The 14384-nt window shown below is 33.2% G+C and overlaps 1 protein-coding gene across 5 annotated transcripts in view; it reads right to left on the bottom strand.

Annotated features, from left to right (window-relative positions):
- Positions 1-14384, bottom strand: part of LOC100928737 (ankyrin repeat domain-containing protein 7-like) — a 101229-nt gene that overhangs the window by 64080 nt on the left and 22765 nt on the right. For 4 of the 5 annotated variants that reach the window (XM_031938090.1, XM_031938089.1, XM_031938086.1 and 1 more), the window contains one exon: positions 4555-4692. The exons of the other annotated variant lie outside the window; for it this stretch is intronic. In XM_031938090.1, coding sequence (XP_031793950.1) covers positions 4555-4692 — 138 coding nt within the window. The remainder of the gene's footprint in view (positions 1-4554; positions 4693-14384) is intronic. 5 annotated transcript variants of the gene reach the window in all.

The raw sequence follows: 14384 nt of genomic DNA on the forward strand, positions 1-14384 counted from the left end.
CTCTTTCTCAACTCTTATTGCTGAGGCTAACGTTTCTAATACAATATTGAATAATAATGGTGATAGCGGGCAACCATGTTTCACTCCTGATCTTACTGGGAATGGTTGCAGTTTTTCTGCATTGCATATGATGCTTAGTGATGGTTTTAAATATATGCTCCTGACTATTTTGAGAAAAACTCCCTTTATTCCTATCCTCTCCAGTGTTTTTATTAGGAATGGATGTTGGATTTTATCAAATGCTTTTTCTGCATCTATTGAGATAATCACATGGTTTTGTTAATTTGGTTATTAATATAGTCAATTATACTACTAGTTTTCCTAATATTGAACCAGCCCTGCATTCCTGGTATAAATCCTACTTGGTCATATTGTATTATCCTGGGGATGATTCTCTGTAATCTTTTTGCTAATATTTTATTTAAAATTTTAGCATCAATATTCATTAGGGAGATTGGTCTATAATTTTCTTTCTCTGTTTTCAACCTACCTGGTTTAGGTATCAGTACCATATCTGTGTCATAAAAGGAATTTGGTAGGACTCATTCAATCCCTATTTTTTTTCAAATAGTTTATATAACATTGGAGTTAATTGTTCTTTAAATGTTAGGTAAAATTCACATGTAAATCCATCTGATCCTGGGGATTTTTTTCTTAGGGAGTTGATTAATAGCTTATTCTATTTCGTTTTCTAAAATGAGACTGTTTAACCAATTTACTTCTTCCTCTTTTAATTTGGACAAGCTATATTTTTTAAGGTATTCTTCCATTTCATTTAAGTTATCGAATTTCTTGGCATGAAGTTGGGCAAAGTAATTCCTAATTATTGTGCTAATTTCTCTTCATTAGTGGTGAGTTCTGTCTTATTTTTAAGTCTACAATTTGATTTTCTTCTTTCCTTTTTTAAATAAGATTTACTAAGGGCTTATTTTGTTGGTTTTTTCATAGAACCAACTCAATTTTATTTATTAATTCAATAGTTTTTTTTACTTTCAATTTTATTAATCTCTCCTTTTATTTTTAGAACTTTAGAACTTCAATTTTTAGAACAAAACTTAGTGCTTGATTGAGGGTTTTTAATTTGTTCCTTTTCTAGCTTTTTTAGTTGCAAGCCCAATTCATTGACCTTCTCTTTCTCTATTTTATGCAAGTAGACCTCTAGAGATATAAAATTTCACCTTATTAGTGCTTTGGCTGCATCCCACACATTTTGGTATGATGTCTCATTATTATCATTTTTCTTGGATGAAGTTATATCTGTATGATTTGCTGTTTCACCCAATCATTCTGTAGTATGAGATTATTTAGTTTCCAAATATTTTTTGGTCTATTTTCCCCTGGCTTTTTATTAAATGTAATTTTCATTGTATTGTGATCTGAAAAGGTTACATTTAGTATTTCTGCCTTTCTGCATTTGAATTTGAGGTTTTTATGTCCTAATACATGATCAACTTTTGTATAGGTTTCACGTACTGCTGAGAAGAAAGTGTACTCCTTTCTGTCTCTCTTTAGTTTTCTGCAGAGATCTATCATACCTAACTTTTTTGGTATTCTATTTACTTTTTTGACTTCTTTAAGTGGTTTGTGATTTATCTAATTCTAGGAATGCAAGATTGAGATCTCCCACTATTATAGTGTTGCTGTCTATTTCTTCTTGCAGCTCTCTTAATTTCTCTTTTAAGAATTTAGATGCTACACCACTTGGTGCATATATATTTAATATATTGATATTGTTTCATTATCTATGCTTACCCTTTAGCAAGATATAGTGTCCTTCCTTCTCTCTTTTAATTAAATCAATTTTTGCTTTTGCTTGATCTGAGATGAGAATGGCTACCCCTGCTTTTTTGACTTCACCTGAAGCATAGTAGCTTCTGCTCCAGCCTTTTACCTTTACTCTGTATGTATCGCCCTGCTTCAAGTGTGTTTCCTGTCAACAACATATTGTAGGATTCTGGCTTTTAGTCCAGTCTTCCATCTGCTTCTGCTTTATGGGGGAGTTTACCCCATTCACATTTACGGTTAAAATTACTAATTCTGCATTACTTGCCATCTTGTTAACCCCTGCTTTTGCTTTTCTCCTTTCCTTTCCCCTTCTCCCCATTCCCCCATATTAAACTTGTGAGCACCATTTGCCTCTCACAGCCCTCTCTTTTTAGGATCCTTCTTCTGTCCTCCCCCTATTTTCACAATTTCTGTATTCCCTTCCACTTAGCTTACTTCTTCTCTTTTCACTTTTCCCCTCCCACTTTTCAATGAGGTGTTATTAGAAGTTTCTTTGTAGATTGAATATATCTAATATTTTTTTCCTTTAAACCAATTCTTATGAGAGTAAGATACACACTTATGTTCATTTCCCTCCTTTCTTCCCCTCAGATATAATAGGCTTCCTTTGCCTCTTTGTCAGATATAGTACTCCCACTTTACCCTTTTTCTGGTACAATTTCCTTTACACCTCTAGTTTCTAGAACAAATTATACATGTGTTCTTTATGTATCTTTATAACAGAAATATAGTTCCCAAGATTTCTTTTTTTACCTTTTTATGTTTCTCTTGAATCCTATATTTGTAAATAAAACTTTTTGTTTTGTTCTGTTTTTTCATCAGAAATAGATGAAATTTATCTATTTCATTGAATGTCCACTTCTTCCCTGGGAAAAAAAAATGCTCATTTTGGCTGTGTAACTTATTCTTAGCTGCATACCAATAAGCTGCATACCAAGTTCCTTAGCCTTTCGAAATATCAGATTCCAGGCCCTTTGATCCTTTCATGTGGACACTGCTAGATCCTGAGTAATCCTTATTGTGGGTCCTCTATATTTGAATTTTTTTTTCTAGCTGCTTGTAGTATTTTTTTCCTTGGTCTGATCGTTCTGGAATTTAGCCACTATATTTCTTGGAGTTTTGATTTTGGGGTCTCTTTCAATTCTTTCAATTTGAATTGAATTCTTTCAATGTCTGTTTTACCCTCTGTTTCTATAATATCTGGGCAGTTCTCTTGATAATGTTCTGGAAAGTAGTATCTTGGCTCTTTTTTCATCGTAATTTTTAGGAAGTCCAATAATTCTCCGATCATCTCTTCTAGATTTATTTTCCAGGTCTGTTGATTTCCCAAGTAGGTATTTGACATTTTTTCCCCATGTTTCATTTTTTTTTTTGGTTTTGCTTGACTGATCCTTGGTGTCTCTTCGAGTCATTTAATTTCATTTGTTCAATTCTGATTTTTATTGAATTGTTTTCTTCATTTACTTTTTTATTTCTTTTTGTAATTGTCCAATTGAGTTTTTAAGTGAGTTGTTTTCTTCTATGGAATTTTTCCCATTTCACCAATTTAATTTTTTGGAAGCTATTTTCTTTTTCCAATTCACTAATTCTGTTTTCCATGGAATTGTTTACCTTTTCCAATTCACTAATTCTGTTTTCCTGGGATTTGATTTCTTTATCCCCTCTATCTTTAAATGAGTGGGATGATTTATCCAGATACTCTTGCCAAGCTTCCCTTTCCTTTCCCCATTTTTCTTCTAGCTCTCTTGTGAGAGCCTTTTTAATTTCTTCTATCAGACTCTTGCGTGTTGGGGACCAGATTATATTCCCCTTTGGGGATACATCTGGAGATACTCTGTTTTTACTTTCCTCAGGGTTTGAAATCTGCTATCTGTATAGATGCTATCTATTGTTAGAGCCTGCTTTAATTTTTTTTGCTCATTTTGTCAAGAAGAATAAAAAAAACCCAACCAACCAAAAAAAAAAAAAAAAAAAGTAAATGCGATCTGCTTTTTTGGTTTGGATGGTATTACCAGGCTTCCTCTACAGACTTCAGGGGGCAACAGTGAGGCAGCAGCAGGACAGCAATGTCTGTGCTCTGAGAGCATGCTGAGTCATTCCCAGTACTGGGTAGGTGTGCCCAGGTCATGAGAGACCCTAGCATTTCAGGTTTATAGCCTTTACCCACTGTGTTTATATAGCTTCTCTGCTGATCTACTGGCTTGCTGCCAGGGCAAAGTAGTTATACAGTGGTCAAGTTTTCCCCACAGAAATGGCTGAGATCTCACCCCACCCCGCTCTGGTCTACACAGTGTGAGATGCTTTCTGTGCTCTTGCTGTGCTCTCGCTGTCTGCCTGTAGTCTGCACCTGATCTAACCATCCCCACTCATGAGCAAAAACTGACATTTTCTGGTGAATTTTGAACATATCTATTGTTGGTAATTATTTGTAGTTTTTTGTAGTCAAGCATTAATGTCATGGAAAAAGCTATTCTGAGGGCAAAAAAGAACTTAGATAGATATGTGTGTCCTCTCTGCCATCTTGGCCAGAAGTCACTTTTTAGGATTCTTAAAGATGAAACAGGTAGAGGTCTATCCTCAAGAGGTTGCCTGTTTGCCTGGGGCTATTCTGAAGCATGTGGCAGTTTTCAGAGCTAGAGTTTGCCAGGTTGTATGCCAGAAAGTTATTATGTTGTACAACTATGAAAGTCAGATTCACTCTTATTTTGTGGAGGAAAATGATTTTAGATGCAAAGATACAAAAATAATTAGAATTATGTTGGCACTTACAGAGGATAACCATACCGCTCAGCATACGTCTGAGCTGTCCATCCAGCTATATCTTGGAGAGTGTAATCAGCATTGTTTTGAAGAAGAAGAGTGACCAAGGCTATTGATTCCACACTGACAGCAATCATAAGGGCCGTTCTAGAATAACAAAGCAGCAATTCATTTTCAAAAATTTAAACTAGTCACATTTAATCATGTTTTTCTGGACATCCTTAAATAAAAGAATATCTCATATTCTTTCATCTTAATACATATGTGCAATACGAAGACACAGTGATGAAGAGGAGTACTTTGATTGTTCAAGTGCAACATTAAAAACATCAATGAATACCAGAGAGATGGAAAAGACAACTTTTTTGTCCCCTTTCAATTTTAGTAGGAATTGCCAAATTTTATGTAACAGAAAAAAGATGGAATTTCAATGTTCCAACATTGAGTTCTCAATGAACTAAACAATGGAGAAATTCAGCTTGTTTACTGGTCTTCAAAGTAAGGGGAAAGTTTTTTGAAAATAATGAGAAATAATCTTGGCAACTCAATTAAATTCTTACTCCAATGCCCCATCATAAGGTAGAGAGGTGACCACTGGTTGTCTGAAGTCAAACCAGAACAAGCTATTTTATGTCTCAACCAACTTTCTGAAAGTCTTTTAACATAAATACAACAATGAACTTTCTTGTTTAAGGAAAAACTTATGTAAATTTAAAAGAATTAATGACCAGAAAGATAGCATCAGTTGATTTGGAATAAGATTGTTAACTCACAAAGGCAGTTTATTAAGATTCAGATTCCTCAGGAACTAAAGAAGTAGAAGGAATATCCATATTGATGAAAACAACTAAAGATCTGAGTTTATTGTATGCTGGATGATGCATGGGATTTTTGCCTAACCTAATATTGAAGCATTATCACTAATTTAATGGGAAGATCTACTATCACTTGATTACTTAGTGGTAAGTGATAAACAGCTTAATTCTGTTCACAGTTTAGTTAATGTGAGGAGTAACCTCACTGATGAAATCATAGGTTTTTAAAGGTATTTTTGAAGTATTAATAAGCTCTTTTTAGGACATAGAAATATTCTCTATAAACCTTTTTTCTCTGATACTAAATCTCTAATTTCATACCTAAGAAAGGGCCAAAGGGTATGCAGCATTTGATAATTCTTTGGCCATAGTTCCAAATTGCTGTCCAGAATTGTTGGATCCACTCACAAGTCCACCAACAATGTATTAGTGTCCAATTTTTCCACATCCTCTCCAACATTTATCATTATCTTTTCCTGTCATCTTAGACAATCTCAGAGGTGTGTAGTGGTATCTCAGAGTTGTCTTAATTTGAATTTCTCTAATCAACTGTGATTTAGAGCAGCTTTTCATATGACTAGAAATGGTTTTAATTTCTTTATCTGAAAATTGTCTGTTCATATCCTTTGGCTACTTATCAATTGGAGAATGCTTGAATTCTCATAAATTTGAGTCAATTATTTGTATATTTTAGAAATGAGGCCTTTATCAGACTTCTTAAAATATAAAAATGTTTTCCCAATTTATTGCTTCCATTCTAAACTTGTTTGCATTAGGTTTGTGTGAAATCTTTTTAACTTAATATAATCATAATTATCTATTTGGTGTTCGATTATGAGCTCCAATTCTTCTTTGGTCACAAATTCCTTCCTTCTCCACAGATCTGAGAGGCAAACTATCCTTCATTCTTCTAATTTGCTTATAAGGCCTAAATCAGGAACTCAATTCGACTTTATCTTGATATATGGTGTTAGGTGTGGGTCACTGCCTAATTTCTGACATACTAGTTTCCAATTTTCCCAGCGTTTTTGTCTAAAAGTGAGTTCTTATCCCAAAAGCTGGGGTGTTTGGGTTTGTCAAACATTAGATTGCTATAGTTATAGACTATTTTGTTATGTGAATCTAACCAATTCCATTGATCAACTGCTCATTTCCTAGCCAATACCTAATAATTTTGATGACTGCTGCTTTATATTATAGTTTTAGGTCTGGCACATCAAGGCCACCTTCATTGACATTTTTTCATTAATTCCATTGAAATTCTTGACCTTTTGTTCCTCCAGGTGAAATGTTATTTTTTCTAGGTCTGTAGAATGATTTCTTGGGAATGTGATTGGTATGGCACTGAGTAGATTAATTTAGGTAGTATTGTCATTTTTATTATATTCACTCAGTCTTTCTATGAGCACTTGTTATTTTTCCAATTGTTAAGATCTGACTATTTTTGGGGAAACTGTTTTATAGTTGTATTCATATAGTTTCCTCTCTTTCCCTTGGCAGATAGATTTCCAAATATTTTACATTATTGACAGGTATATTTTTATTAAAGCTTTTTATTTACAAAACATATGCATGTGTAATTTTTCCAACATTGACCCTAGCATAACTTTTTATTGCAAAATTTCCCTTTCCTTCCCTCATCTCTCCCCCCATCTGGCAGGTAGTCCAATACATATTATATATGTTGAAATATATGTTAGATCCAATATGTCTATACATATTTATACAGGTATCTGGTTGTCAAGAAAAATCAGATCAAGAAGGAAGAAAAGGAAAAACTGAAAAAAAAATCGAAATGAAATGCAAGCAAGTAACAACAGAGAGAATGAGAATGCTATGTTGTCTTGCATCCTCTGTTCCCATGGTTCTCTCTCTGGGTGTAGATAGTTCTCTTCATTACTGCACAAGTGGAACTGATTTGAATCATCTCAATGTTGAAGACAGCCATGTCTGTCATATAGTGTTGTTGTTGCCATTTGTAATGATCTCCTGGTTCTGCTCATTTCACTTTGCATCAGTTCATGTAGGTATTTCCAAGCCTCACTGAAACCATTCTGCTGGCCGTTTTCTTACAGAATTATAATAATCCATAGCATTCATATACCATAATTTATTCAGCCATTCTCCAATTGATGGGCATCCAGTCAGTTTCCAGTTTCTTACCATTACAAAAAGGTCTGCCACAAACATTTCTGCACATGTGGGAACCTTTCCCTCTTTTAAGATCACTTTGGGATATAATCCCAGTAGAAACACTGCTGGTTCAAAGAGTATGCACAGTTTCATAAATTTTGAGCATAGTTCCAAACTGTTTTCCAGAATGGTTGGACCTATTCACAGCTTCACCAACAATGTATCAGTGTCCCAGTTTTCCCACATCCCCTCCAAATCCAGTATTATCTTTTCCTGTCATATTAGCCAATCTGACAGGTATGTAGTAATATCTCAGAGTTGTCTTAATTTGCATTTTTCTGATCAATAGTGATTTGGAGCAACTTTTGATGTGGCTACAAATAGTTTCAATTTCTTCATTTGAAAATTGTCTGTTCTTATCATTTGACCATTCATCAATTGGAGAATGACTTGAACTATTATTATAAATTTGAGTCAATTTTCTATATATTTTAGAACTGAGGCCTTTATCAGATCCTTTGGATGTAAAAATGTTTTCCCAATTTATTGCTTCCTTTCTAATCTTGTCTGCATTAGTTTTGTTTGTAGAAAACATTTTTAACTTAATATATTCAAAATTTTCTATTTATGAACAATAATGATCCCTACTTTTTCTTTAGTCACAAATTCCTTCCTCCTCCACAAATATGAGAGGTAAACTATCCTATGTTCTTTTAATTTTTTTATAGTATCAGTCTTTATGTCTAGATCATGAATCCCATTTCAATCTTATCTTGGTTTATGGCGTTAGGTGTAATTTTCCCAGCAGTTTTTGTCAAATAGCGAATTCTCATCCCAAAGGTAGGGCTTTTCAGCTTGTCAAATGCTAGATTGTTATAGTCATTGGCTATTTTGTTCTGTGAGCCTAATCCATTTCACTGACCAATTCACTGCTATATCTTAGCAAGTACCAAATGGTTTTGATGACCCTTGCTTTATAAGTAGAGGTAGGCCACCTTCATTTGCTTTTCTCTTCATTAATTCCTTTGAAATTTTTGACCTTTTGTTCTTCCAGATGAATTTGGTTGTTATTTCTTCTAGTTCAGTAAAATAGTTTCTTGGGAGTTTGATTGGTATAGCACTAAATAGGCAGATTAGTTTAGGTAGTATTGTCCTCTTTATTATATTCACTGGACCTAAGCATGAACATGTGATAGTTTTCCAATTGCTTAGATCTTTGTGTGGAAAGTGTTTCTTAGTTTTGCTTATATAGTTCCTGACTTTGCCTTGGAAGATAAATTCCCAAATGTTTTATATTATCAACAATTATTTTATTTTTTATTATAGCTTTTTATTTTCTAACCATATGCATGGGCAATTTTTTAACACTGACCCTTGCAAACCTTCTGTTCCAACTTTTCCCCTCCTTCCTTCCACCTCCTCCCCTAGATGGCAGGTAGACCAATGCATGTTAAATATTTTAAAAGTATATGTTAAATACAATACATGTATACATATTTATACAGTTATCTTGCTGCACAGGAAAAAATTGGATCTAGAAAGAAAATAAAAAATAATCTGAGGGGGAAAACAAAAATGCAAGCAAACAACAGAAAGAGTGGAAATGCTATGTTATGGTCTACACTCATTTCCCATACTTCTCTCTCTGGATGTAGCTATTTCTCTTTATTATTGAACAGTTGGAATTGGTTTGAATCATCTCATTGTTGAAGAGAACCATGTCCATAAGAACTGATCAGCATACATTATTTCAGCAATAATTTTAAATGGAATTCCTCTTTGTATCTCTTGCTTTTGGATTTTGTTAGCGATATATAAGATTGCTGATGATTTATGTGCATTTATTTTGTAATTTTGAAAAGAGAGATAATTTGATTTCCTCATTACCTATTCTAATTCCTTTAATTTTTTTTTCTTCTCTTATTGCCAGTGGTGATAGGCAATCTTCTTTCACCCCTGATATTAATCGAATATGGTGCTAGTTTATTCCCATTACATATGATACTTGCTAATGGTTTTAAATAAGATGCTACTGAATATTTTAAGGAAAAATCCATTTATTTCTATACTCTCTAGTGTTTTTAATAGGAATGGGTGCTGGATTTTATCAAATGCTTTTTCTGCATCCATTGAGACAATCATATGGTTCTTATTAATTTGGTTATTGATATAGTGACTTATGCTAACATTTTTCCTAATATTGAGCCAGCCCTGCATTCCTGGTATAAATCCTATTTAGTCATGATGTATTATTCTGGAGGTGATTATCTCTTTGCTAATATTATGTTTAAGATTTTTGCATCAATATTCATTAAGGGGATTGGTCTATAATTTTCTCTGTTTTTGTCCTATCTGGTTTAGGTATCAGCACCATATCTGTGTCATAAAAGTAATTTGGTAGAAATCCTTCATTCCCTATTTTTTCAGATAGTTTACATAGTATTAGAGTTAATTGTTCTTTAAATGTTTGGTAGAATTCACAATGTAAATTCATCTGGTCCTGAAGATTTTTTCTTAGGGTGCTGATTGTATTTTTTTCTAAAATAGCACTATTTAAGTAAGTTAATACCTCTTCTGTTAATCTGGGCAATCTATATTGTACATATTCCTCAATTTCACTTAAGTTGTTAAATTTATTGGCATAAAGTTGGGCAAACTCCTTATAATTGTTCTAGTTTCTTCTTCATTGGTGGATAGTTTTCCCTTTTCATTCTCGAGACTAACAATTTGATTTTCCTCTCATTTTTTAAATCAAATTAACTAAAGGTTTATCTATATTTGTTGATTTTTTTTCATAAAACCAACTCTTAGTTTTATTAATTCAATAGTTTTTTTTAGTTTAAATTTTATTGATCTCTCCTTTTATGTTTAGATTTTCAAGTTTGGTATTTAATGGGGGCTTTTAATTTATTCTTTTGTAGCTTTTTTAGTTGCAAGCCCAATTTAATGATCTTCTCTTTAGTTTATGCAAGTAAACCTCTAAAGATATAAAATTTCCCCTTATTACTGTTTTGGCTGCATCCCACAAAGTTTGGTATGTTGTCTCATCATTGTCATTCTCTTGGATGAAATTACTGATTGTGTCTATGATTTAATATTTCACTCATTCATTCTTTAGGATAAGATTATTAAATTTCCTATTTCTTTTTGGTCTATTTTTCCTAGGCCCTTTATTGAATGTAATTTTTATTGCATCATGATCTGAAAAAATGCATTTACTATTTCTGTCTTTCAGCATTTGGTTTTGAGGTCTTTATATCCTAATATATGGTCAATTTTTTGTATAGGTTCCATGAACTGCCAAGAAGAAAGTGTATTCCTTTCTGTCTCCATTCAATTTTCTCCAAAGTTCTATCATAGCAAGTTTTTCTAGTATTCTATTTACCTCTTTAACTTCTTATTTTGTGGTTTGATTTGTCTAATTCTGAGAAACCAAGGTTGAGATGTCCCATTAGTTTTGCTGTCTATTTCTTTTTGCAACTTTCATAACTTCTCCTTTAGGAAGAATGCTACACCATTTGGTACATATATATATTTAATATTGATATTGCTTCATTATCTATGGTACCCTTTAGCAAGATATAATTTCCTTCCTTCTTTTAATCAAATTAATTTTTGCTTTTGCTTGATCTGAGATGAAGATGGCTACCCCTGCTTTTTATTTTTACTTCATTTGAAGCATAATAGAGTCTACTGCAGTCTTTTTCCTTTACTCTGCTTTAAATATGTTTCTTGTAAACAACATTGTAGGATTTTGGCTTTTAATCCAGTCTCCTTATGTTTTATGGAAGAGCTCACTCTATTCACATTTACAGTTAAAACTTCTAAATCTGTATTTCCCGCCATCTTATTAACCCGAAATTATACTTTTCTCCTTTCTCTCTTCCCCAGTATTTTATGACCACTACTTGCCTCACACAGTCTTCCCCCTTTAGAGTCCCTCATCTTTTCTTATACCTTTCCTGTACTATTTCTCTTTCCCTTTAGCCTACCTCTTCCCTTTTCCCTTTTCCCCTCCCACTTTTCTATAATATGAGAGATGTTTCTTGGTGAAACCAAATATATCTAATATTCTTTCTTTGGGTCAAATCTGATGAGAGTATTCACACAATATTCATCACTTGCCCTTCTTTCCCTCAATTATGTTTTCTTTGCCTCTTTGTGAGATGTAATTTTCCTCAGTTTTACCTCCACTTTCCCCTACTTTTTCTATTACAATCCCCTTTCCATATCTAGTTTCTTTTTTATATTTTTATATTATAACAATAAAATCTGATTATGCATGTATTCTCAATGTATACCCATAACAGAAATACAGTTCTCAAGAGTTTTTTTTTCTTTTTACCTTTTTGTGCTTCTCTTGAGTTCTATATTTGGAGGTCAGTTTTTTTGTTTTGTTTTGTTTAACTCTGGTCTTTTCATCAAAAATACATGGAATTCACCAGTGTCATCGAATGTCCATCTTCTTCCCTGAAAGAAAATGCTCAATTTAGCAGGGTAATTTATTCTTGGCTGCCTTCCAAGATCCTTCGCCTTTCAGAATATCAGATTCAAGGCCCTTTGATCCTTTAAAGTGGAAGCTACTACGTCCTGGGTAATCCTTATTGTGACTCCTTGGTATTTGAATTGTTTCTTTCTGACTGCTTGTAATATTTTTTCCTTTCCTTCAATTTTCCTTGAATTCTCAATTCTCAAATTAAGTCTCAATATTCTTTGGGTTTTTAATTTTGGAGTCTCTTTTAGGTGTTTGAATTCTTTCAATGGTCATTTTACATTCTGTTTCTAAAATATCCAGGCAGTTTTCTTTGATGATTTCCTGAAAGATAGTGTCTAGGCTATTTTTTTCCATCATGTATTTCAGGGAGTCCAATAATCCTTAGATTATCTCTCCTAGATCTATTTTCCATGCCAGTTATTTTCCCAGTTAGGTATTTTATATTTTTTTCTATTTTTAATTTTTTTGGTTTTCCTTGACTGATTCTTGTCTTATTGAGTCATTCATTTCCATTTGTTCAGTTCTGAGTTCTAGTGTGTTATTTTCTTCCTTTACATTTTTTTTTACTTTTGTATTTGTCCAGTTGAATTTTTAAATGATTTTTGTCCTATATAATTTTTTTTCCATTTCACAAATTTTGTTTTTCAAGGAGTTTTCTTTTTCTGTTTCACAAATTCTGTTTTGTTTAGTTGCTTTCTTTTTCCATTTTTTCAAATCTTTAATGAGTTATATGCTTTTTCCATTTCACTAAGTCCATTTTGTACTGCCATTTCCAAACCCTCTTGCAAAGTTTTCATTTTCTTTCCCCATTTTTCTTCTAGCTCTCTTTTAAGATACTTTTAAATTTCTTCTAGGAGAGCCTTGTGTGATGGGGATCAGATTAGATCACCTTTTGGGGTTTCATCTGGAGAAAATCTGCCTTTCGGTCCTCTCAGGATTTGAAATCTGTTCTGTTTCACCACAAAAGCTGTAAATTGTTAAGGGTCCTCTTTACTTTTTACTCATTTTTGTTAAGTGAAGGTCTGCCTTTAGGTCAGGAGAGCCATCTCAGCTGTGCTGGGTCAGTGCTGATTCACTCCCAGTGCTGGATGGGAGTAGATAGGTCCCGGAGATTCTGGTATTTTGGAGTTCACCATTGATCTTTTGTGTTTGTGTTGGATGTTTTATAACTTCTCTGCTGATCTACTAGCTTGCAACCAGGGCAGAGTGTCCAACACTTCTGTAGATATCTGTAGATTCCTCCCTGTGGAAATTCTCTGCCATGTGGAATCTGTGGAATCTGCAATGCCAGCAGAATACCAATACTCCAGGGTTCTGTGCTGTCTGCGCTGGCATTTGTGGTCAGCTGTTTGTGTTAGGCTGCCTCCCTGCCATTTCAAGTTGAAACAGTTCTTTTTCTGGCAATCTTTGAAATTATCTTCTGCTGATAATTTATTGCACTCCCAATATTTGTGGGTTCTTCCAGTCCAGAGCTAATTCAGAGGCTGGATTTCCTAATTATTGTGAGGGTTTTAAAGAATATCAGAAACATGTGTGATCTCCACCATCTTAGCTCCACCCCAAAAAGTCCCTTGACAAGTATTTTGAATGGAATTTCTCTTTGTATCTCTTGTTGCAGGACTTTGTTAGTACTATAAAATGCTGTTTCACAAATTCTGTTTTTCTTTGTTGTTGCTTTCTTTCTCCATTTTATCAAATCTATCTTTAATGAGTTATATGCTTTTTCCATTTCACTAAATCTATTTTGTGTTGCCTTTTCCAAACCCTCTTGCAAAGTTTTCATTTTCTTAGTTTCTTACTTTGTTGGTACTATTAAAAATGCTGATGATTTATGTGGATTTTGTATGCTTCAACTTTGCTAAAGTTGTGATTACTTCTAATAGTTTTTTTTAGTTTATTTTCTAGGGTTCTCTCAATATACCATCATATCATTTACAAAAAGTGATAATTTGGTTTCCTCATTACCTACTCTTAATTCCTTTAATCTCTTTTTCTTCTCTTATTGTCAAAGCTATCATTTCTAATACAATATTAAAAAGCAATTGTGATAGTGGGCAATCTTATTTAACTCTTGATCTTATTGGAAATGATTCTAGTTTATCTCTATTACATATGAGGCTTGCTGATGATTTTAAATAGATCTACTAATCTACTAAAATTTTTTTATTATAACATTTTATTGACAGAATATATGCATGGGTAATTTTTTATAACATTGTCCTTTGCACTCACTTCTGTTCTGACTTTTCCCTGTCCTCCCTTTACTGCCTCCCCTAGATGGCAGGCAGTCTTATACATGCTAAATATGTTATAGTATATCCTAAATACAATATATGTGTGTACAAAACTGTACAGTTCTCTTGTTGCACAAGAAGAATCAGATATAGGAGGTAAAA

The sequence above is a fragment of the Sarcophilus harrisii genome, chromosome 5, assembly GCF_902635505.1.
Source record: "Sarcophilus harrisii chromosome 5, mSarHar1.11, whole genome shotgun sequence".
Taxonomy (NCBI): Eukaryota; Metazoa; Chordata; class Mammalia; order Dasyuromorphia; family Dasyuridae; genus Sarcophilus; species Sarcophilus harrisii.